Source organism: Lissotriton vulgaris, chromosome 3_1 (genome assembly GCF_964263255.1).
Source record: "Lissotriton vulgaris chromosome 3_1, aLisVul1.2, whole genome shotgun sequence".
Classification (NCBI taxonomy): domain Eukaryota; kingdom Metazoa; phylum Chordata; class Amphibia; order Caudata; family Salamandridae; genus Lissotriton; species Lissotriton vulgaris.
Genome location: NC_141689.1, coordinates 751,323,392 through 751,345,263, shown reverse-complemented (window position 1 = coordinate 751,345,263; position 21,872 = coordinate 751,323,392). Strand labels below are relative to the sequence as shown.

General features: G+C 47.8%; 1 protein-coding gene across 2 annotated transcripts in view; it reads right to left on the bottom strand.

Moving 5' to 3' along the window:
• The window catches only part of DMXL1 (Dmx like 1), a 2,236,090-nt gene that overhangs the window by 1,684,067 nt on the left and 530,151 nt on the right, over positions 1 to 21,872 (bottom strand). For both annotated transcript variants that reach the window (XM_086961064.1, XM_086961065.1), the window contains exon 9: positions 12,581 to 12,749. In XM_086961064.1, the coding sequence (XP_086817190.1) occupies positions 12,581 to 12,749 (169 nt within the window). The remainder of the gene's footprint in view (positions 1 to 12,580; positions 12,750 to 21,872) is intronic.

The following is a 21,872-nucleotide window of genomic DNA, read 5'->3' as shown; positions in this document are numbered from 1 at the left end:
CACTTAGAACCAGCTTCACAAGCTGCTAGTGTTGGCCCTTTTCATTCTACCCACCTTAATTCCGAGCCCCTTAGGCCTTCTGGTCCAGCTCCAGAGGTTTATCTAGCTTTTACATGTTGATGGTAATTCGGACCCTAGTCAGTGTAATCGGGTTCTGGGACACCTTAGTCTGGGCCTTCAATTGCTTTGGTCTTGCTTTGCTTTGCCCTCTTTGTCCCATGGTCCACCTGCTTCATCCTAGTCCTACTAGTCATCCTAGTGATCCAGTTGTATTTTGTTCTTCTGCATCTGATCCCAGTCCCCTATGTCATCATCCTCCTAATAACTGTCCTCCTTGGTCTGGTCTTACTTTTCTTTTTTCCTGGCCCGGTCCTCCCAGTTCCTGTGTTGTTGGTCAACTTGGTCAATGTAGTCCTGGAACCCTGGTTTAAGGTCCTCCAAAGTCTGAACTGCATTGGCCTTATGAGCCTGGTCGCAGTGGCACTGGACTTTCGGGTCCTTTCTATTCTTTCTGATCATCGAGGACCCCTTGGCCCTCCTAGCCCTTTTTCGTTCCCTGTAAATGTTTATCCGGTCCTTCTGCTACTCCTGGTCCTCTTCATCCCTCTGATCCTGGTCTGTGCTCTCAGAACCTCCTAGCCATTCCCGTTTTGCTTGTCAAGGACCTTCTTTTTCAACTACCCCTGAAGACCCTTCTGCTCCTTCGAGGCCAGATCACTAGGTCCTGAGCCCCATGTTTCACATCCTCCTGGTCTTCCTGACCCTTCTCACTCTGGTCCTTGTGTATCACTATGCCAGTTTCTCCTGGTCCTGTTCCTCCTCGTTTGCTTGTCTCTGTTCCCTTCTGGCCTTGGTCAGCTGGTTCTTGAGGTTTATGTCTACCAGGCGCTGGTACTTCTTGTCCTGGTCCTCATGGCTCTGCCCATTTTAGGCCTTGTGCTGATTCCCATCCTTGTCCTTATCCACCTACTGGAACTCATCCTCCTCTTTCTTCCTTCCCCAGGTACCTTTCACAGTGACTTTAGTCAGTACAGTCTCCAAATTAGTTACTCAGATATTTTTTTGGGGCTTTCAAATTTCTTTTGCTGGGACAACACGGTCAACAATACAAAAACAAGCATTTGCAATGTAATAGGTCTCGCATTAGGAAAGTTTGAGCTATTGGTATTGTAAATTACAAATTTTTTATTTATGTTTTGTTTTTGAAAATATTGAGCTATGTCATTTCCAATGTTAATAGTTATAACTTTCGCAAATGTGACACCTATAGCATTTGTAATGCAATATGTGTTGCATTTACGTGACTTACATGTATTGATATTACAAATAATGGCTTTTAATTTTTTTAAATAATTAATACTTAAATAAAAGTCATTGTCATTTATACAATAGCTTAAACTTTTGTAAATAACTTTTGTGAAAATTATGTTCAGTGTATTTTATTGTGACGAAAATCCAAGAACAGAAGTGAAATATTAACATCTATTTGTTAAATTTGTAATAAAGCTTGAAATATTGAGAGAACATATTTGAACCAGTTGTTGTTTAATGGTTGCACAGATTGATGCTGTGGTGGCGCTGAGTGATGTTGTGATGGCGAACGAGTGATGCTGTGGCGTTCAGTGATGCTGTGGTAGCGCATAGTGATGTTGTGGTGAGGGGTGTGAGGGTGAGGGCGATGGGGTGAGGGTGGGTGAGGGGGTATGAGGGTGTGTGTGAGGGTGAGCGTGTGTGGGGGTGAGGGTGAGGGTGAGGGCGACGGGGTGTGAGGGCGACGGGGTGTGAGGGCGACGGGGTGTGAGGGCGACGGGGTGTGAGGGCGACGGGGTGCGAGGGCGACGGGGTGCGAGGGCGACGGGGTGCGAGGGCGACGGGGTGCGAGGGCGACGGGGTGCGAGGGAGACGGGGTGCGAGGGAGACGGGGTGCGAGGGCGACGGGGTGCGAGGGCGACGGGGTGCGAGGGCGACGGGGTGCGAGGGCGACGGGGTGCGAGGGCGACGGGGTGCGAGGGCGACGGGGTGCGAGGGCGACGGGGTGTGAGGGCGACGGGGTGTGAGGGCGACGGGGTGTGAGGGCGACGGGGTGTGAGGGCGACGGGGTGTGAGGGCGACGGGGTGTGAGGGCGACAGGGTGTGAGGGTGACAGGGTGTGTGGGGGTGGGTGAGGGTGAGAGGGATGAGAGGGGGTGTGAGGTGAGGGGTGTGAGGGGGAGGGTGTGAGGTGAGGGGGGTGTGAGGGGGAGGGTGTGAGGGTGAGGGTGAGGGGGTGTGTGAGGGTGAGGGGGGGTGTGAGGGTGAGGGGGTGGGTGAGGGTGAGGGGGTGGGGTTGTGAGGGTGAGGGGGTGGGGTTGTGAGGGTGTGGGGTGGGGTTGTGAGGGTGAAAGGGTGAGGGGGGTGAGTGGGGTGAGGGTGAAGGGGGTGAGGGGGTGTGAGGGTGAGGGTGTGTGGGGGTGAGGGGGTGACGGGGTGTGAGGTGACGGGGTGTGAGGGTGACGGGGTGTGAGGGTGACGGGGGTGAGGGTGACGGGGGTGAGGGTGACGGGGGTGAGGGTGACGGGGGGTGAGGGTGACGGGGGTGAGGGTGACGGGGGTGAGGGTGACGGGGGTGAGGGTGACGGGGGTGTGAGGGTGATGGGAGGGTGACGGGGTGTGAGGGTGACGGGGTGTGAGGGTGACAGGGGTGTGAGGGTGATGGGGGTGTGAAGGTGAGGGGTGTGAGGGTGAGGGGTGTGAGGGTGAGGGGTGTGAGGGTGAGGGGTGTGAGGGTGAGGGGTGTGAGGGTGAGGGGTGTGAGGGTGAGGGGTGTGAGGGTGAGGGGTGTGAGGGTGAGGGGTGTGAGGGTGAGGGGTGTGAGGGGTGTGAGGGGTGTGAGGGTGAGGGGTGTGAGGGTGAGGGGTGCGAGGGTGAGGGGTGTGAGGGTGAGGGGGTGGGGTTGTGAGGGTGCGAGTTTGTGAGGGTGAAGGGGTGAAGGGGTGAGGGGGGTGAGGGGGGGTGAGGGGGTGTGAGGGTGAGGGGGTGTGGGGGTGAGGGGGTGTGAGGCTGAAGGAGGGTGAGGGTGTTGGGTGTGAGGGGGTGAGGGTGACGAGGGGGTGAGGGTGACGGGGGTGTGAGGGTGATGGGGTGACGGGGGTGATGGGGGTGTGAGGGTGACGGGGGTGTGAGGGTGACGGGGGTGTGAGGGTGACAAGGTGTGCGGATGAAGGGGGTATGGGGTTGACGGGGTGGGAGGGTGACGGGGTGTGAGGGTGAGGGGGTGTGAGGGTGAGGGGGTGTGAGGGTGAGTGTGTGAGGGGGTGAGTGTGTGTGAGGTGGGGGTGTGAGGTGGGGGTGTGAGGGTGAGGGTGAGGGGGTGTGAGGGTGAGGGGGTGTGAGGGTGAGGGTGAGGGTGAGGGGATGTGAGGGTGAGTGAGTGGGGGTGAGAGGGTTGTGAGGGTGAGGGCACGAGGGTGAGTGAGGGTGTGGAGTTTGAGTGAGGGTGGGGGGTGAGTGAGGGTGAGGGGGTGTGAGGGCAGAGGGGGTGTGAGGGCGAGGGAGTGTGAGGGTGTGTGTGGGAGAGGGGCGAGGGTGTGTGTGGGTGAGGGTGTGTGAGGGTGGGGGTGTGTGAGGGTGGGGGTGAGTGAGGGGGTGTGAGGGTGAGTGAGGGGGTGTGAGGGTGAGTGAGGGGGTGTGAGTGTGTGAGAGGGTGAGTGTGTGTGGGGGCGTGAGGGTGAGAGGGTGTGTGAGGGGGTGAGGGGTGTGAGGGGGTGAGGGTGAGGGAGGGTTAGGGGATGTGAGGGTGAGGGGATGTGAGGGGTGTGAGGGGTGTGAGGGGGTGTGGGAGTGAGGGGTGTGAGGGGGTCTGGGAGTGAGGGGTGTGAGGGTGAGGGTGGGGTGTGTGAGGGTGGGGGTGGGTGAGAGGGTGGGGGTGTGTGATGGTGGGGGGTGTGATGGTGTGGGTGTGTGAGGGTGAGAGGGTTGTGAGGGTGTGTGAGGGTGAGGGGGTGTGAGGGTGAGGGGGTGTGAGGGTGAGGGGGTGTGAGGGTGAGGGGGTGGGTGAGGGGGTGTGAGGGTGAGTGAGGGGGTGTGGAGGTGAGTGAGGGGGGGTGAGGGGAAGTGAGGGTGAGGGGATGGGAGGGTGAGGGGATGTGAGGGTGAGGGGATGTGAGGGTGAGGGGATGTGAGGGTGAGGGGATGTGAGGGTGTGGGGATATGGGGGTGAGAGGGTGGGGGGGTGAGAGGGTGGGGGAGTGAGAGGGTGGAGGAGTGAGAGGGTGGGGGAGTGAGAGGGTGGGGGAGTGTGAGGGTGTGAGGGTTGGGGAGTGTGAGGGTTGGGGAGTGTGAGGGTGTGGGTGTGTGAGGGTGCTCACCTGCCCCACCCAGCTCGCGCTGCGACGTCCTGGCTGAGGAGACTCATCTCAAGAATTGAGATGAGTATGTGAGCGAGGGGGCACAGCAAATGTAAAATTTAAGCATCGGAAAGCCCGCTGCCAAGGTGGACAGCAATGCAACAACCTCCGGTGCCCGAGGAAGAGAGAAAATCGTGGTGGCTCCTCAGAAAAGAGGGGAACGAGATGCAAGACCAAAATGGTGGTCCATCAAAGCCGAAACCCAAGAGAAACACAGCTGTGAACCAAGAGCTGCGCCAGACAAAAGCGCACGCTGAAAACTGCGTTTGATTACTGGAAGGTACGCTACAGGTTCGCTCCCGCAGGAGGGCTTGAAAAGCTTGGAAAGCTCAAGTGGGCGGTGTGATCTAAACTCGGCTACGGCTACCGAGAGCAAGGCAGACTGATCTATCTCACCAAAGGGAGGGTCACCTGGCGGTCTATATCTCGGAAATAACCCGGAGCGAATATGTCACACAAAATGGTGACTTAGATCGACTGAGCCCAGCACCAGCTCCGATACACAGTCACAAAGCGCTGATAGAAGATGATGTAAGCTTCTGGGGGCTGTTGGGAAGCGGAGGGCGCATAGGGCAACAAAACAGTTCTGCATGATCAGGGGGTCAGTGATATCTTAGGACCCTCGGTGCGGGCAGCCGAGGAAGCAGGTCACGGGCATCACTTGAGAACAAGGCCTGGTTCCTGGTTCTATCGCCGACGGGAAGCTGGACTGTTCGACAGGCTGAACTGGAATCACTGTCTCCCAAAGGTGCCTAGAAGGGTTCTATACAGCGCTTCACGTAAGGAGCGGTGCCCCCCACCTCACTGTCTGCAGCCGCTGTGTGGCTGGGGTCCCGCATGAAGTTTCTGGAGGTACGCGCTACTTAAACAGTTTTCCCGGAGTGTGGGCGCTATATTGCTGTGGTGACCCCTGCACTTTTATCGGGAAGGAATGTACGTGGGCGCTATACTGCAGGAAGGCGCTGTACACAAGCTCCACCACAGTGCCGCTTTGTTGCCGTGGGAAGGAGCTATGTGAGCGTTACATTCGACGTGTGGGCACTATACTGCAGTGCCGGGCTCCAATAACCCGTCGATCTGCGCAAAACGACCGAATTCTGCCGTGATACAAGCGGAAGCAAAGCGAACGAAGACAGGAAAGGGGACAAAAAAGGTAACACAAGGAAAACGAACCCGCAAATGCAAAGGGGGGACACCATCTTAAATGAACACAGGCAGTGAAAGTGAAACCACAACCACAAACAAAGGGTGTAAGGTGTCTAACAGCGACGCTGGGCAGAGCTGAACAATTTACTTACTTACGCGTCTTTATCGAGCGCGGACTTTCCCCGAAGGCGTCAGAGCACTTCACAATAGGAACAGAAATGTACAAGCGAGCAATTAACAACAAGTAATTTTCCCGCAATCACAAGTTACCGGTCTATGTTGCTGCACGCTTTCATGAAGCAGAGTTGCTGGCGGGGGCGAAACCAGGAAGTCAGGCATCCTTGCCCGTGACATGGGCGGTGCCTGTGACGTGGCCGGAAGAGGCTGGTGTTGCTCGTTGCGCCGGAGAAAAGGAGCTCAGCGAGGCGACGCGACAAAAGAGCACGGTGAGTGGAGGGGGGGATATGTGTGTCTGTGCGCGTGAGCCCCGTGAGTGGTGGGGGAGGGCAGTGCGTGCATGTGTGTGTGTGTGTGTGTGTGTGTGTGCCTGGCTGCGTGTGTGTGTGTGTGTGTGTGTGTATGCCTGGGGGGGCGGGGGGAGAATGTGTGTGCGCAAGCGTGACTTTGCCTGTGTGTGTACGCGCGATGGCCAGAAGCTGACTTGCGGTGAATGTTGAGAACATGGGATGTGCACGGCGCCGGCTGGGCGTGCGCGCCCACGAAGTGAACTCGCTGATGGGAAGCTCGTGCACATCCCCCGTCTCACATTCATTGGAACACGCCAACAAAAGATGTCTTCGCAGACAAAGCAGGCTTCGCCTGCTTTTTAGGTCTGCTCGACCTAATGAAGGGCCAGCAGGGCCAGGACCCAGCTCATTTTAACATTACTTAGCATCTTATAACCTAAAGCTCCAAGTTCCATTGCGCGGTTGCCTAAAAGGTTAGTCTGGCTGGAGAAGCCTCTCACAACATGGGAATAGTTCGTTTATTCACCTGGCACTTTTGCTTGTCAACTACACAGAGGCTTTGCAATCCCACATGAAAAGTATCTCCAAACTGGCACAAGGCTTTCAATAAATAGTCCAAAATGCATCAAGCCCTCACGAATCATCAAAAGGAGGATCATAAACGTTAATAAACATACTATTCTCATCAGTGAAGAAAATATTAATCTTACATCCTTAGTCAGTCTAATGCTGATAGACTGCAGCATAAAAATATGTATGCTATATCCTTTTTCACAAATTGAAACGTTCCTCAATGAGAACTTACTTTTCTACTCTCATTCAACAGGCGCATAACTCCTCCAAAACTCTTTTCTCCATCGTGAAAGACTTTGTAAATCCCCCGGCCTCGAGATCCCAATGTACCCCCACTCAAGATCTGTGTAATGGACTCTCGGATTACTTTCAGGAGAAAATAGTCAAACTCTCCTCCTCCTTTGCTACGGCTCCTCCTAGCCTCCTTGAAGACATTTCAGGTCCTATCCCCTGTTCTCTCAAATCCTTTAGTGAGCTGACTCCGGACCTAGCGCTGTCTCTGCTACACAGCGTAAAGTCTGGTTCCCCTTTGGACCCAGTCCCGGCTAAAGTCATGGGAATTCTTGCCCCTATTCTAGTAAATCCGTTTCTCTCCATCTGGAATACCTCCCTGTCTTGCGGCCTATTCCCCTCAGTGTGGAAGCAGGCTAGGCTAATCCCTATACTGAAAAAGCCTGGTGCTGACCCCCTGCAATTTAGCAACTATCGGCCCATATCGCTCCTGCCCAAACCTGCCAAGATTCTGGAGAAGGTGGTACAGAAACAGCTGGCGCAGTATCTAGAATCAAACCAGCTCCTACACGACTCCCAGTCCGGTTTCAGAACCGGCTACAGCACTGAGACGGCGCTGATAGAAGTCTCTGAGATCATTAGGGAATCAGTGGATAGGGGCGAGGAGGCCATGTTGGTCCTCCTCGAACTATCCGCTGCATTTGATACTGTATCCCATAATATACTTGCCACCCGTTTACAACAGCTAGGGGTAGGAGGGACAGAGCTGGCCTGGACTAAATCTTTTCTGTCCAGTCGATCTCAGAGGGTTACGTTGCACCCATTTGAATCTGAGGATAAACCCCTCCTGTGCGGAGTGCCCCAGGGTTCTGCCTTGAGCCCTTTACTGTTTAATGCCTATGTGGCCCCTCTTGCCAAGGTAGTTGAGTCTTGGGGTGTCAGGGTGGTCTCTTACGCTGACGATACTCAGCTTGTTTTCTCCTTTAGAGACCGCTCTGACTCCCTCTTTTCCAACTTTAGAAACTGCCTTGGCAATATTTGCACCTGGATGTCAGCTAATCACCTTGCTCTCAACACCGACAAAACGGAGATTCTCTTTTTCAGTAAGAAATCCCCCCCCCCCCCTGCTATTCTGTGGTGGCCCACTGTTTTGAATCCTCCCCCCTCTCCTGTACAAGCAGCCCGCAACCTTGGCTTCACCTTTGACAACTCTTTGTCTGGAAATGTCCAAATCAATAAAGTTGTAGGGGCCTGTTTTGCCAAATTGCGGATGATCAGGAAAATTTTCCCCTACCTCCCTCAATCATCCCGCAAAACTGTTGTCCAGGCACTCATTACCACCCATCTTGACTATGCGAATAGTCTATATGCAGGCGCCCCCCTATACCTAATTGACCGTCTGCAAATTGTCCAGAACGCGGCAGCTCAGCTCATTGGTAATATCCCTGCTCGTACTTCGGTCAGAGCCTATCGGGATGAGCTTCACTGGCTTCCTATAGCCCGACGCATTGATTTTAAAATACTGACCCTGACATTTCGAGCAATCCATGGAATCGGCCCACTCTCTTCTTCAGTCAGACACCTGAGATCCAACAGTTTGCGTCTACTGACGGTGCCAAGATTTAGGCTCTCTCGTAGTGGTGGCAGATCTTTCACCGTCACTGCTGCCAAGCTCTGGAATAGCCTTCCTCTCGACCTCAGGTTCTCTGATTCCGAGCCAGCCTTTCGACGCAAACTCAAGACCTGGCTGTTCACTAATCATTAGGTCTGTAGCATTCTCAGATCTTCAGTATTTCCTTTCCATCAGTGGGATGTACTCTTGGTTACTCTCTTTGGGGACTTTCATGTAATCTTAGCGCCGGGACACCTCCGCCGGAGGTAGCCGTGCGCTCTACAAGATTCTAAATAAATAAATAAATAAATCCTAAAACTCCTGAAACAGACGTTTGAGCTCGACATTATTTATTTTAATATTTTATTAATATAAATGTTTTTGCTCAAAATTTATTTTAACTTTTTATTCTGTAAACAACCTATCTTAATTCAGGCATTTACCTTTGCACATACTTTGTAGATTTGCAAATGCACTTACTTTCAAATACTTCACACACTTTACTGCACCCGTAGAAAGATGGGCACCATTCTACCATTTCCTAGAGCCCCTATTTTCTTAATGTCTTACTAAATAAAGACCCTCTTCACACTCTTTATCTGGATGCCAGTCAAGCAGTCCATGATCTCTACTACTGAGCCCGGGTCCAGCTAAAGAGTGAAGTTTTAGCTATTCAGTTGGCTGCTGGATATTTAGCAGGCAAAATGAACTATTTTGCCAGAGGGCTGATAGATAGCTACTTCCTTTAAAAATATTTGTCAAAAATAATTGTTAGTTTAGCTCTTACAGCTTGAAGCTTATAGCTAAGGTGTTATCAAGTGACTGCTTGGATTGATGAGAGCAGGCCCACAGTTTGTATTGTTTATTTATTTTTAAAGTTTTTTATAGCGCGAACAAGACCCAATCAGGTATCAGAGCGCTTTACATAGGCAGGTTGACAGACAAAATGGGGCGACAATAGGGGCAAAGCAAGAATAAAATACAATAACAGTAATGTACAACAGTAAGAACAGGAACATAGAGAAGGATGTCGGAGCCATGCCATTCTGGCATATCATAGGTAGTCAGTGGTCCAAACAGGTTGGCCGGGTTTGCACTTTAGCCCAGAGAGGAAGTCATAAGTAGAGTTTTAACTTCCCTTTTGAAGGACTCTGTTGATGGAATCAGTCTAATTTCCGTAGGTAGGGACTTCGAGATTCTCGGGCAATACCTGAGAAGGCACAATTGAGTTTTTATTTGTTAAGTTTCAACAGCATGGTGCTGGAGCTCCTAGAGGAGCAGGTACCTCCCAAATGGACTAGCTTATTTGCAAAGTATAGAGGAGTGTTGAAATGAAGAGCTTTGTGGGTCATGCATGCCAGTTTTTAGTTGTATCCTTGCCTCAAACGGTAGCCAATTTAGACCTTTCAAAATCGGGGAAATGTGGTTGGATTTCTTGGAGCCCGTGATGATCCTTACCGTAGTGTTCAGTGAGGCCCTGAGAGGTGCCAGCCTGTATTTTGGTAATCCACAAAGGGTTGCACTGTCATATACAAGTCGGAAGAGCACTAGTGCTTGCACAGCAGATTTGAAGTCCTCAGGGGGGAGGAAAGGTTTGAGTTTCCTAAGAATGCACAGATGAAAGTTTGCTCCTTTGGTAGCAGCGCTGATGTGCTCTTACATTTTCATATTAGTAGGTTTCAAGCTCACTTCATGAGGGGTGGTATGGCAGGTCAGTCCTGCTTGTTCTTTGTTTTTCAGATGTTATCTCATTCAGTATGGCAATGTAAAGTGCATCATTTCAGTGAATATGTTATGTGAATACTGATGTTCCAGTTGAAAGAATTGTCACAGTTTGTTTTGATTGTACATCTACTGAAAATTGTGCATCTATAACAAACACATTTTTTTTTTCAAAGTGACTGCTCGGATTGTTCACTTTTAGATCTGATAACACATGACTCTCACTCTCCTATTCGGTGTGAATTGTCAACTACTGATTCCCCTACTGCTATCCAGAACACACAGGTTAAGATTAAGCTTTGCTGCCTATCCAGGAGAACAATGAACTTGACATTGTAAAACAAGTGTTACAGAAAAGTGATTCAATTCTCAAACACATTTAGGAGAAAGGGAGCTCCATACAAGTTAAATTCAACAGATAAACTACTATGTGTAGCAGTGACACAAAGGGAATGATGTCAACTGCCCCAAAGATCTGGAACTCACTTCCACCGGAAGTAAGCAGAATCTCTGTCATTGACAGCGTTCAAATTGGAAGCCAAAATATTCCTAATGAACAAATTCTTACCCTAATTGGGATAGGCTCATGTGCCCATTGACATTGTCCCTGCTACCATTGTACTTCCATTCGATTTGGATCTTCTTAACGGAATACTGTGAACACCCCCCCTTTTGCCCGCTTACACCTGTTTATTGTATTACCCTCCTGAGTGCAATTGTCCTGTAATCTTCGACCATTACTGTTTTTTTTTCTTCTCTCTCCTACTTGATATTGATATTGCATTTATGTCCTACCTCCCATCCTATTGTAAAGCGCTCTGATATCTCTCGGTTTCTTGTTCGCGCTATATAAAACGTTATAAATAAACATGCAAGACACTCCATTTGCTGAAATTTCAATTTTTGTTCAATCTGTTCATTATGGCATTGCGAAGTTTGACTGTATATTTTCATCTACCCTCAGAGCTTCAACTTATACGACTACATGTCTGGAAAGACAAAACACTATGTTTCCCGCACGCTTAGCATGACCCCCATTGCCATCTCTAATAACTCTTTAAGAAAAAACATCTTGCACATAAGGCAGTGCAAGTGGATGAAGAATCCATAAGTGAATGAGCCAGAAGACCATTAAAAATATTTGAGTTGAGTAGGAGTTATATAAAACTGTGTTTGCTCTTTATTTTCCACTAAACCACATGGAACCACAATATAAGGTCATCCGAATTCAGGTACTCATCCCTTATGCCACTCTAGATGCTTAAGAACCATTCCTGCAACACTCCAAAGCAGGAATATGTAAACAAAAGATAAAACATAAGTTAGTTAAAGTCATACACTTCAAACAAATGTTGTGGAAATTGATAAAACATAAAACTAATAAACACATTTAGTTGAAATGATTTCAAAGGATTAAGATAGCTTTCATAAATTGAATAAAAGTAGTGAATTATGGCTAGCTAAACAATCTTTAACATTTCTGAAAAGTTACATTATTTAGGAGTATAACAAAATAGTGATATGGCATCATTGATTTCATTATATTCAACAATTCCTCTAACTCTTATTAACTGCATCAGGGCAGGTACAGTCCACAGGCAGTTGGAGCACACTACTAAGCATTGTGGTAGAGAAAAATGTTCTCCCTTCACTACATGAATACTGTGTTAAGGGAAGAGAATAATTGTTCCATTTCTAGTAAACCTTATTGAGCAAGCTGACCAGAATGTGAGACAGACGTCTCCTCCGAATCCGAAGAATAGCCAAGGTTTTAAAAGACAAGACAGTTGATATAACAAAAGGGGAAAATCCTTTCCAGTAAGAATGTGAGAACCTAAGGGGGAACTGAGTAACCTGTATGTCACTAAGTAAGGAAGCAAATGGTAATGGACCAATGTCAACTGTTGACTCTGCAGCTTAGTATTAAATAGTGCCACAAAGGAGACACCAATTATGATTGTCTTCACCTCACTACAAAGAGCAATAAAAAACAAAACGTTTGATATCAGGCAGTTTGCATGAACGTGCACAGCAGATAATACAGCAAATAAAAGGGAAAAGTGGTACATAGTGGGCAGCTGCTACAATTCCTATTCATTTTTTTTCTTTTCAGATGAAAATAAAGTATCATATCACGACTTCAACAACTATTTATTGTGCAGCATAATTATTTCATCACCCAGCCACAGAAGTGGAAGTCTTCCATAAAGCTACAATAAAAGCAACTTTTCATGCAATTAAGTATTTCCATCAGAAGCACATATTTTCCTATGAAAACTGTCAAGAGGTGTTATGAAAATAATACAATAAATCACGTTCTCAAACACCATCATATTGATGCAAAGATTTTTCCCTGAAATTGTAATCCAATGCCTTCTAGTAGAGTGATCAGTCAAATGTATAGTTTATGTTGTAACAGTACAAATTACGTTTTTAATCTTTACCTGTGGTTGGATTGATGCTGCCAGCAATATGAAAATGACAAAGTGCATTTGCTGACAGAGAAGAATTCCTATGTGCATCATGAGGATCCTGTTGATGGGGAAGGTATCCAGTATGTGCTACAAGTGCAGCAGATCTCCTCCTTCTTCTACGGAAGTGCTTCAAGTTTAACTGCATGCGGAAAAAAGAATAAGAAGCTGGTAACATGTCATTCAAGTTCTTAGAAAGGTATTCATCTAAGCCAGCAAGGCGGCTAAGAGAGCTAAATGCGGAGATAAACTGATGGCAACAATAAAAATAGTTGACAGTGTACATTGCATGCTCCCTGATGTTGATGATGATGCCTGCCTCTTGGTCTTATTGGATTTATCAAATCCATTCAACACTGTTTACAATACCACTTTCCTCAAAATCCTTGAGTAGGCCGCAAAGTCCCTAATCTCAGTTGGTTCAGATCGTTCCTCATCGGACATTTGCATCTAATCAGGACAGTTAACTACACTTCCACGCTTGATCGGATAACCAGCAGTGTCCCTCAAAGCTCGATCTAATCCCCAGTTCTTTACAATCTGTGTATGGAAACCCTTGACCTCTGGCAATAAACTTCACCAACATGCGGATGATATGCAACACTATTGAAAAGCTTTTTCTCGTTACAAGACATAGCCACACTTCAAAGAGGCATGGGCTGGCTAGTTGCCTGGGTGATAAAAACAGTCAGAAAATCCCTACAGGGCAGCATTTTTATTAATCTCCAAAATCCAACAAAAAGATGAACCCTGACCTCGTTACAAGAGTCATGGAGTTCACTTGCTCACCATCTTCTTCTGCTACTGTGAACTCTTTAGGCTGCTCAAACAACAGTTCCTACTCTTTAGCTCTATGTGTTAACAAAATTGCCCAGGATGCAAATGTTCCCCTTTGCTAAGTGTAAAGAATCTCTGCAGATCCGTTGAAATCTGCTGCACTTCTTGTTGTCCTCTCCAGAATCGATACAATTAACTTCAACCTATCTGGCATGACAGACTATGTTCCAACACCCTTAAAAGTAGTTTTCTCTTTTTAGAATGTTACCCTATTACTAACGGGTCAAACTATGTTGTTTCACATATAAAGCTCTACCAAAAGGCAAACCAAGCTACTTAACCAACCTACTATCAACCTCATGGGGCTCCATCCTAAATTAAGGACTCTCCCTCTGTAATCCCCAAAACACATAACACAAGCCCAAAAACATACCACTCTATGGAATGCTCTACCAATCAAACTAAGAACACCCCCTGAATTCATGTCCTTCCAAAAGGGATCAAGACCTACCTGCTCACAAAAAACCTAAGTAAAGATAAGACAGAAATTAATATTTCAGCTATCAGGGATCCCTTGCTTTAACAGCATGAACGTTTTTTAACTAACCCTCTGCCTATCTCCCAAACCCCTTTTTTGTCTGTAAAACTTACCCTCATTCTAACCCATTCTCAGTCGTCCCCCCTTTCCTAATATCCATCGCTCTTATTGATATATTTAACTTGTTACATGCCTTTACCCTTTATCCTAAACCTTCCTCTTTTCCTTCCTACTCTTTCCTTACGCTAAATGTAAATAAATCTTGTATATGTTATTTGGGTTCTCTGTAACCAATCTAATTCTGGTCTAAGGGCACTAGATAACTAAAGAACAAGTTAGATACCTTCGGTAATGTCTTATCAGGTAGAAATCAGGTAAAAATATGATCCTGCCGCAGATTCCTTACCAGGCATCAGACTGAATCGGAAAGACTTTTCTCCAAGCATTACACTTGCATGCCTTTAGGTTGTGTCTGTCGGCTCCACGTGATGTCGCATCTCTGCCGTTGAGATGTCTGCGTCACCAATAGAGGCACCACCTTGTGCACTGATTTTCAGTAACTTTTCATGACTTTCCATGAAGTGCACTGCCATGGGTATGTTTCTGAACAACTAGAGCCCATAGAAGGGGGTCAGCCCTGACCCTCTGCAGTGCAGAGAGGATGGGTGGGCTGGTAAGGAATCTGCGGCTAGATCATGTCTATACCAGAGAAGGCGCTACTGAAGGTGAGTCACTTGTCCATCTGATGGACACATCTAGCAGCAGAATCCTTACCTTTGAATAGCTACCCAAGCAATCCCATCCATGGAGGAGGGACTGCGGACAAGTTTAGACCAGGAAGTTCTGCAGATCAGATAGGCCAAAAAGGCCATCCCTTCGAACATGGCTGTCCAAGCAGTAGTGTTTGGTAAATATGTGCAGGGATGCCGATATTGCTGCCTGCAAATGTCCAGGACTAGCACACCATGTTGCAATGCCTTGGTAGCAGCCACAGCCAGATGGAATGAACCCTTAAGCCTTCAGAAGGCTGCTTCTTATCCACAGCATAGCAAATTTTGATGCAGAGGATGACCCATTGTGAGATGGTCCTCTTCTGCACCATACGACCTTTCTCTGATCCAGCGTGCCCCAAAAAGAGTTGGTCGTCCACCCAGAACTCTTTAGTGCGGTCAATGTAGAATGAGAATGCTTTTTGGGTCCAGAAGTTGGAGTTGTTTCTCTTCTTTAGAGGGATGCAGAGAAGCATAGAAAGAGGGCAAGGTGGCCGACTGCCCCACGTGGAATGGTGTTATCACTTTCGATAAGGGAGAGGACCTAGTGCAAAGCACCAATGTATCAGGGAGGGTCAGGTAGGAGGCTTGGATGACAGACTGCAATTTGCTCATCCTCCTTGCAGAAGTTATTGCCACTGGAAAGGTTGTTTTGATGGTAAGCAGCCAGAGGGGAAGTTGTGCAGGGGTTCGAATGGAGCACACATCAGGAAGGTGAGCCAAATTAAGGTTCCACTGGGGCATGATGAAAGGGGCAGGTGGAAACATATCTACAAGCCTCAAGAAATCTATTTACAATAGGGGATTTAAATAAAGAGGGTTGGTCCAGCAGTCTCAAGAAGGCAGATGGGGCTGAAAGATACCCTTTGAGAATGCCAAGAGCAGAGCCCTGCTTGTCAGGTGTCAAAATAAAGTGAAGCACTTGAGAGAGGGAAGCAGAAAGAGGATCAATAGTTTTTTCTGTACAATATTTTACGAATTTGTGCCACCGGAAGGCAGACACGGTCTTGGTAGAGGAACACCTTGCTGCCAAAATAACATTACAGACTTCTGGAGGAAGGTAAAGTGCTATCAACTGCAGCTCAATCTCCATGCGAGAAAGTGTAAATTTGACAGGTTCGGTGGAGGACCCTGCCCTGCTGCTGCAACAGAAAATCCTCCAGAAGGGGCAGCCTGTTTGGAGGATTTATGCTCAGTTGGAGAAGCTCAAGATACCAGAACTCTCAGTGCCGAGTCCAGAGCCACAAAAATGACTTGGGCCGAGTCGCTCCTGATCTTCTTGAGCACTCTGGACAGGAGTGACATTGGCAGAAAGGCATACACGAGGCCTGAGCTCCACTCAAGATGTAAAGTGTTGCTGAGTGAGTGACATCTTGGAAAATTTACTGTTCAAAACTGCTGACATTACGCGTTCTCGGCAGAGGTGAACAGATCTAACCAATGCTCTCCTCACTGCTGAAAGAGACTGTGTGCCGCCTCAGGATGGAGATGCCATTCGCGATCCACTAGGCATTGACGGCTGAGTTTGTCCACCCTAGTGTTCAGAAAACCTGCCATGTGTTGAACCACCAGGGTAATGCCCTGCTGTTCCTGCCACATCCAGAGACGCAGGACCTATTGACAATGGGTCCACAACCCCACCCTGCCCTGGTTGTTGTCTGTGAAGACTTGACCTAGCTTTCCCTTGATTAAAGGAAGAAAGGCTTTCAATGCCAAGTAAATCGCTCTAAGCCCCAGCAAGTTGATGTCGAGTATGGATTCTGCCAGAGACCAGAGTCCTCGGATCTCCACCTCTCCCAGATGTCAGCCCTAACCCAGGAGGGATGCATCTGTCACTTCTGTGTGGTCTGGTTGGGGAACAGAAAGGGGTCTACCTCTGATCCAATCACGGTCTGTTAACCACCACTGCACGTCCAGTACAGTTCTCTAAGAGATCTGGATCACGTAAGAGATATTCCCTGATGCTGTGCCCACTGGAACTTCAAGTCCCACTGCAGAGCCCACATATGCCATCTGACATGGTATCACTCTGGATGCAGGAGGTCATGAGGCCCAGCAGCCTCATCACTCTCCCTGAATTCACGGATAGAGGCTGAAAGATCTGTATCATAGCCTGAATATCCTGGCCTCACAGTTTGGGAGGATAGGCCCGAAACTGCACGGTATCCAGAACAGCTCTGATGAAAAGAAGCAGCTTAGAGAGTGTCAGGTATGACTTCGGAATGTTGATAAAGAAACCCAGTGAGTGCAGAAGGTTCACCTTAGTCTGGAGGTGTCAGACAACAGCATTTAACAGCCAGTCATTGAGATGGAGGAAGACTGGCACCCCTGATCTGCTGAGATGAGCTGCGATCACCACCATCACCTTGGTGAACACCCGAGGGGCGCTGGTAAGACAAAAGGGGAGCAGGGTTCACTGAAAGTGCTTGCGGCCTACTGTAAATCACAGGTAGTGCTGATGGGCAGACAGGACAGTAATGTGAGAATAGGCATCCTGCAAGTCCAGCACTAACATTGAGTCTCCTGGATCCAGGGCAGACTAGACCTGAGTTAGAGTGAGCATCTTGAACGTTTTAGTTGAGGGCGTGCAGATCTAGGATAGGGTGCAGGCCCTTTTCCTTCTTCGGCACCAGAAAGTAGCGGGAATAGCAACCATAGCCTACTTGTGACGCCAGAACCCTCTTTATGGCTCCCTTGGTCAAGAGACTCCTAAATTCCTCCTGAAGCAGAGCGATGGCGGTGGGCAATTGTCCTATTCACAGGAGCCCCTATGCTGGGCTTGGACCAGGTGGCCAATAGGACATCTTAAGGCCTTGTTGAAAGGCAGTAAGGGTTCAGATGAGGAGACACCAGGTTGCAGGACCTCCGTCAAGATGATCATCCTGACAGCCAGAGAAGGGCCCAGGACCTCAGCTGCCCTTCGCACCAGCATAGAGTATGATGCTCACTCCTCCATAGCCACAGTAGGGGGGAGAAACCAGGCCAGTACCTAGAGAGGTATCCAGTCCGCTGGCTTCACTCAATTCCTCATAGCCAACCATGTCGTGGTTGGCTGGTCTTATAAAGGGTCCAGCGACCCATCCCAATGTTCCTCCATTCTTACCTCTTCAGAATAGAGGTGAGGAAACGACCCAGAACCCAAGGGTTCTATCGGTATCAGTATTGAGGCTGATCCTGCTCAGAATAGTCGGGGATAAGAATAGGGATGGCCCCGCGCATGGGCAGTGCCGGGGAAAGCCACAAAGGTACAACCTGCATCCGTCTGGGTCCATCACACATCAGTGGGGGGGCACTGGCGGTAGAACTGCCGGTACAGAACCTGATGGAGCCCCCTCTGAGCCTCTGGGGCTCGAAGGTGCCGCAGTAGAGTCAGCCTGCCCAAATAGGAGGCACATGGCGTCATAAAACTCCCTGAGCTGGGGTCACTCCAGCTCCTGGGAAGGCTGGGAAGCACGGAGCTGACCCAGGCGCAGGTTCCAAGGAATGAGGCCTAGAACGCCGAGGCTCCTCCTGCTCATTGGCCTGCAGATGGTGAGAAGTCAAAGCACGTTTTGACTTCTTAGGTTTCTTGTGCTTCTTACCTAAGTGACTTGAAGACTTCGAGTGGGAGGATGAAAACTTGTGGCTCCTGGAGCTGTGCTCGGACCTTCATCTGGACTGGGACTGTGAACAAGACCTTTGGGGCAAATGACACGGAGCTGAGGGATCTCTCCCGCAAAGCTTTCAGAGCCATGGTTCGGCAGTCGAACACAACTTTGAGTCATGATTGTACTCCGGGCACCAAATACAAACTAAGTGTGGATCCGTCAATGCCATGGTGTGGTGGCAGGTGCCACACGGCTTGAATCCAGAAGTCTTCTTAGACATGTTGAAACCTACACATCAAGAAATGTTAGACAAAACTTTTCTTAAAAAATGCCTGCGAAAAAGTGACATAGGGCAACTCTTCACGGATCGGAGCTGGCTGGCGAGTAAAGAACTGTCGTTAGTGCGCCGAGGTGGTGCCTATATAGGTGACACGGACATAACAGCGAAGACGATGCCGCTGCCATTACGCAGAGCCGACCGATGCTACCTACCAGAGGGCAAGAGTATTCCTCGGAGAAAAACCTCCAGATCCAGTCTGATTCCTGGGAAATTTAAAGGTAAGGAATCTGCAGCTACGTGTCTCTATCAGATATCAATAAACTGATTTCAATTAAAAACAGGAAATAATTACATATTTTAAAAAGGTTTAAAACTGTGTTACTGAGAAAAACAAGTTTTTTTTATCATATATGTTTTGTTAAGGCTTTATTAGCACAACAAATTAATGGTTTCAAACAATCTATTTGGTGAATAAAATACAGATTAAAAACGTGCACATTAAACACACTTTTGGATTATAAAATGTCATTAATGAAGAATGGGAATTAAGGAGATTTTACTTTAGTTTTATAATTGCCTTGTTACACTTCTAATATTTGAATCTATACATGGGTATCACCAACTCTTGTCAGTACTACTTACGATTATCATTCTGTGTAATACACTATTCTTTAATAATTTGCATGTCATGAAATCAGTGGTCGAGGTGGGCAGGATCGGAAGGGCACGGTGTGCCACTACTTTTTTTTTTTTAATTCAGTAGATTTCGTTCCCTTTTTTTTTTTTTAAACATGCACCTCAGGACAGCAGAAATAGCCAAGGCCTACAGATAAGGCTTGGCGTCCGTGGCCGTTCGGGGACGGGCGGGCAGAGAAGGAAAAGGACTCAGTCTTTTCCTTCTTGCCCAGAGATGACAAGGACAGTGTCCATCCACTTCTGCTCTGACGATGGGAGCAGCCCCCCTCTTTCTTCCTCTTATTCCCTCTCTTTCTGTCTAGAAGCTTCTCCTCATTTACTGAAAACTGCGACTTCAGGACACGGTTCTCACCCTCACTTTCCACCATTAATTTATTTGTTCCCCAGTGAAATGGATTCAAAATAGAAATACACTTGCTGGAAATTTTGTCTTTTTTTCCGTACATTTTTCTATTCCAAAGTGCAGTCTCAGGAATAAAAGGTTCAAAATATGAGAAAAAACTAAACAAAGTAATACAGAGCGGTCGCTAAGTGTTCAGATTAGTTTTATTCACACCCTTCACACACTTCAGCGTCACTTTACAAAGTTTGCCAGTGAAAAGCTACATTTGTTTGCTTGTCTTTCTTTGAACAGCATAGATTTCCCCGAGTGGGAAAGTGCACCAATCCCAGAGGTTCTGCAATGCCTGATTAATGGGTGGGTTGGAAAACAAAATGTGTACCACAGGTCTGTGTTCACGGATGTGGTCTTTTTAAACCATACTGCTTACATTTTGTAAGAATATAAGCAATGGACATTGAAATGGGTCCCTTTGGGTCCTGTAGTCAAGTCATTATCTTTTGAGGTAAAAGCACTCACTGATTTCTGAATAGGGAGTGTAAAAGCATTGTTCATGCTTACATTTCACATGCTTTGCTTAATCTTGCATTCCCTAGGAGTGTTTGCTTTTTCGAGAATGTTGTTAATTTTTTTTAGGCAGCATTTTGCTCTCGTCTAGAGCTTAATTTGCATTGAGTCATAAGCAGGTATTTATAGCGGGGCACAATTGGGTTGTAGATGAAGGCACTGCAAGTTTTTCTCAGTGGGGCAGTATTGTGTTCAGAGAGGTAGAGGATGTTGCACTAAGGTCAGAGCTGACTAATTTGGAGCTGGCAACCATGTTCAGCCTTCATGACCAGTCCCCAGAACACTCTCCTAAGGTAGCACATTCCCATGCTAGACCTTAGAAGGCCCCACACAACTTTAGAAGCCCTGGTGTCTTATCACCGGCAGGTGGACCCCAGCAGTGTCAAGTGTGGGTTAACCATCAAGGCCTGTCCGCCACAGCCATACTGAAGTTCACCTCCAGTCTTGCGGGCAGGCCTATGACGGATTACACCCTACAGCAACAGTTACTCTGTCACTGAGGTCACAGGACCCTTGAGAAGGGCCAGCTGTAGGGCAGTACGACCGATATGACCACACCGGGTGCTGACTTTGGGTCGGGGCGTCAGCAACAATAATGTCATAACTCCAGTGATTAATGTTCTTCCTCTAGAGAGATCGGAGTTTTGTCTAGCAGAAATTTTGACTCATAGAAAGGTAGTGCTAAGGGTTAATGTGCCTGCTGCAAAGAACATGTACAATGCAAATAGGTCAATGGGTCACTGCTTTTGTCAGAGAGATCCTTTTGTTACTTTCAGTTTATAAGTTAGAATCCCAATATAGAACAGTGAGCTATTAACTGTCATCTAAGAGTTGCATGAAAACTGCAAGGTATAAATTAGAGTGTTATGTTCCCCCCCCCCCCAATCTTTGATTATCCTAATGTTGCAAACTGTGTTCATTTGTATATAAATCAATTCTGATTATTAAAGAGAACCCCCCAACCATGGTAGTATGGTGGTCAAGTGACTCCTACACCTTTGTGTTTTTTAACATTTTCTATACAGTGATTTACACACTTATAATTGATTGTCTCAGTGTAATGTGTGTGATGTAAAGTGCTGTGACACCCTACACTGGTATGAGTGGCTCTGTAAACCAAATTACATGCATCTGAGAGAGTGTGTGTTCTGGAGACTTGAGGGGAAACTGTTAAAGGGTGGTAGTGATGGATTCTGTGGGGGAGGCGTTCATTGGGGGCAAACATTGCTGCACAGGGTGCCACCAGCGCTAAATCCGGCCCTGCTTTTGAGGCCAGATCACTTCACCCATTGGTACCTCTGTTGCCCTTGTTTCAGCAGTAATAGCTGCAACTCACCATCGATCAGCGAGGCAGGATTTGCACTCACAACAAACTAAGTTCACAAACTTCACAGTCTCTCTGCTTCATGCAATTCCCTTTTAACTTATGCTGCCTGCTTTGGGGGCACTAGAATTATACAGCAAAGGAGGACAAAATGATGCCGCAGTGTAGACTAAATTATGCAGCAAAAAAAGGCTGCAGCGTAAAATACAGTATATTTTCTGATACTTTATTATTTTGACATTTTTACACATGCTAACAGTCTCTGGAAAGATTTTGCCTTATTAGTACCAGTGTAACATACAAATGCAGCAATGAGAAAGGTAATCAGTCAACTTTTGAAAAGGGCTGTGCACTTCCCAGCAACGGAAGCCACATTTTTTAGTAAC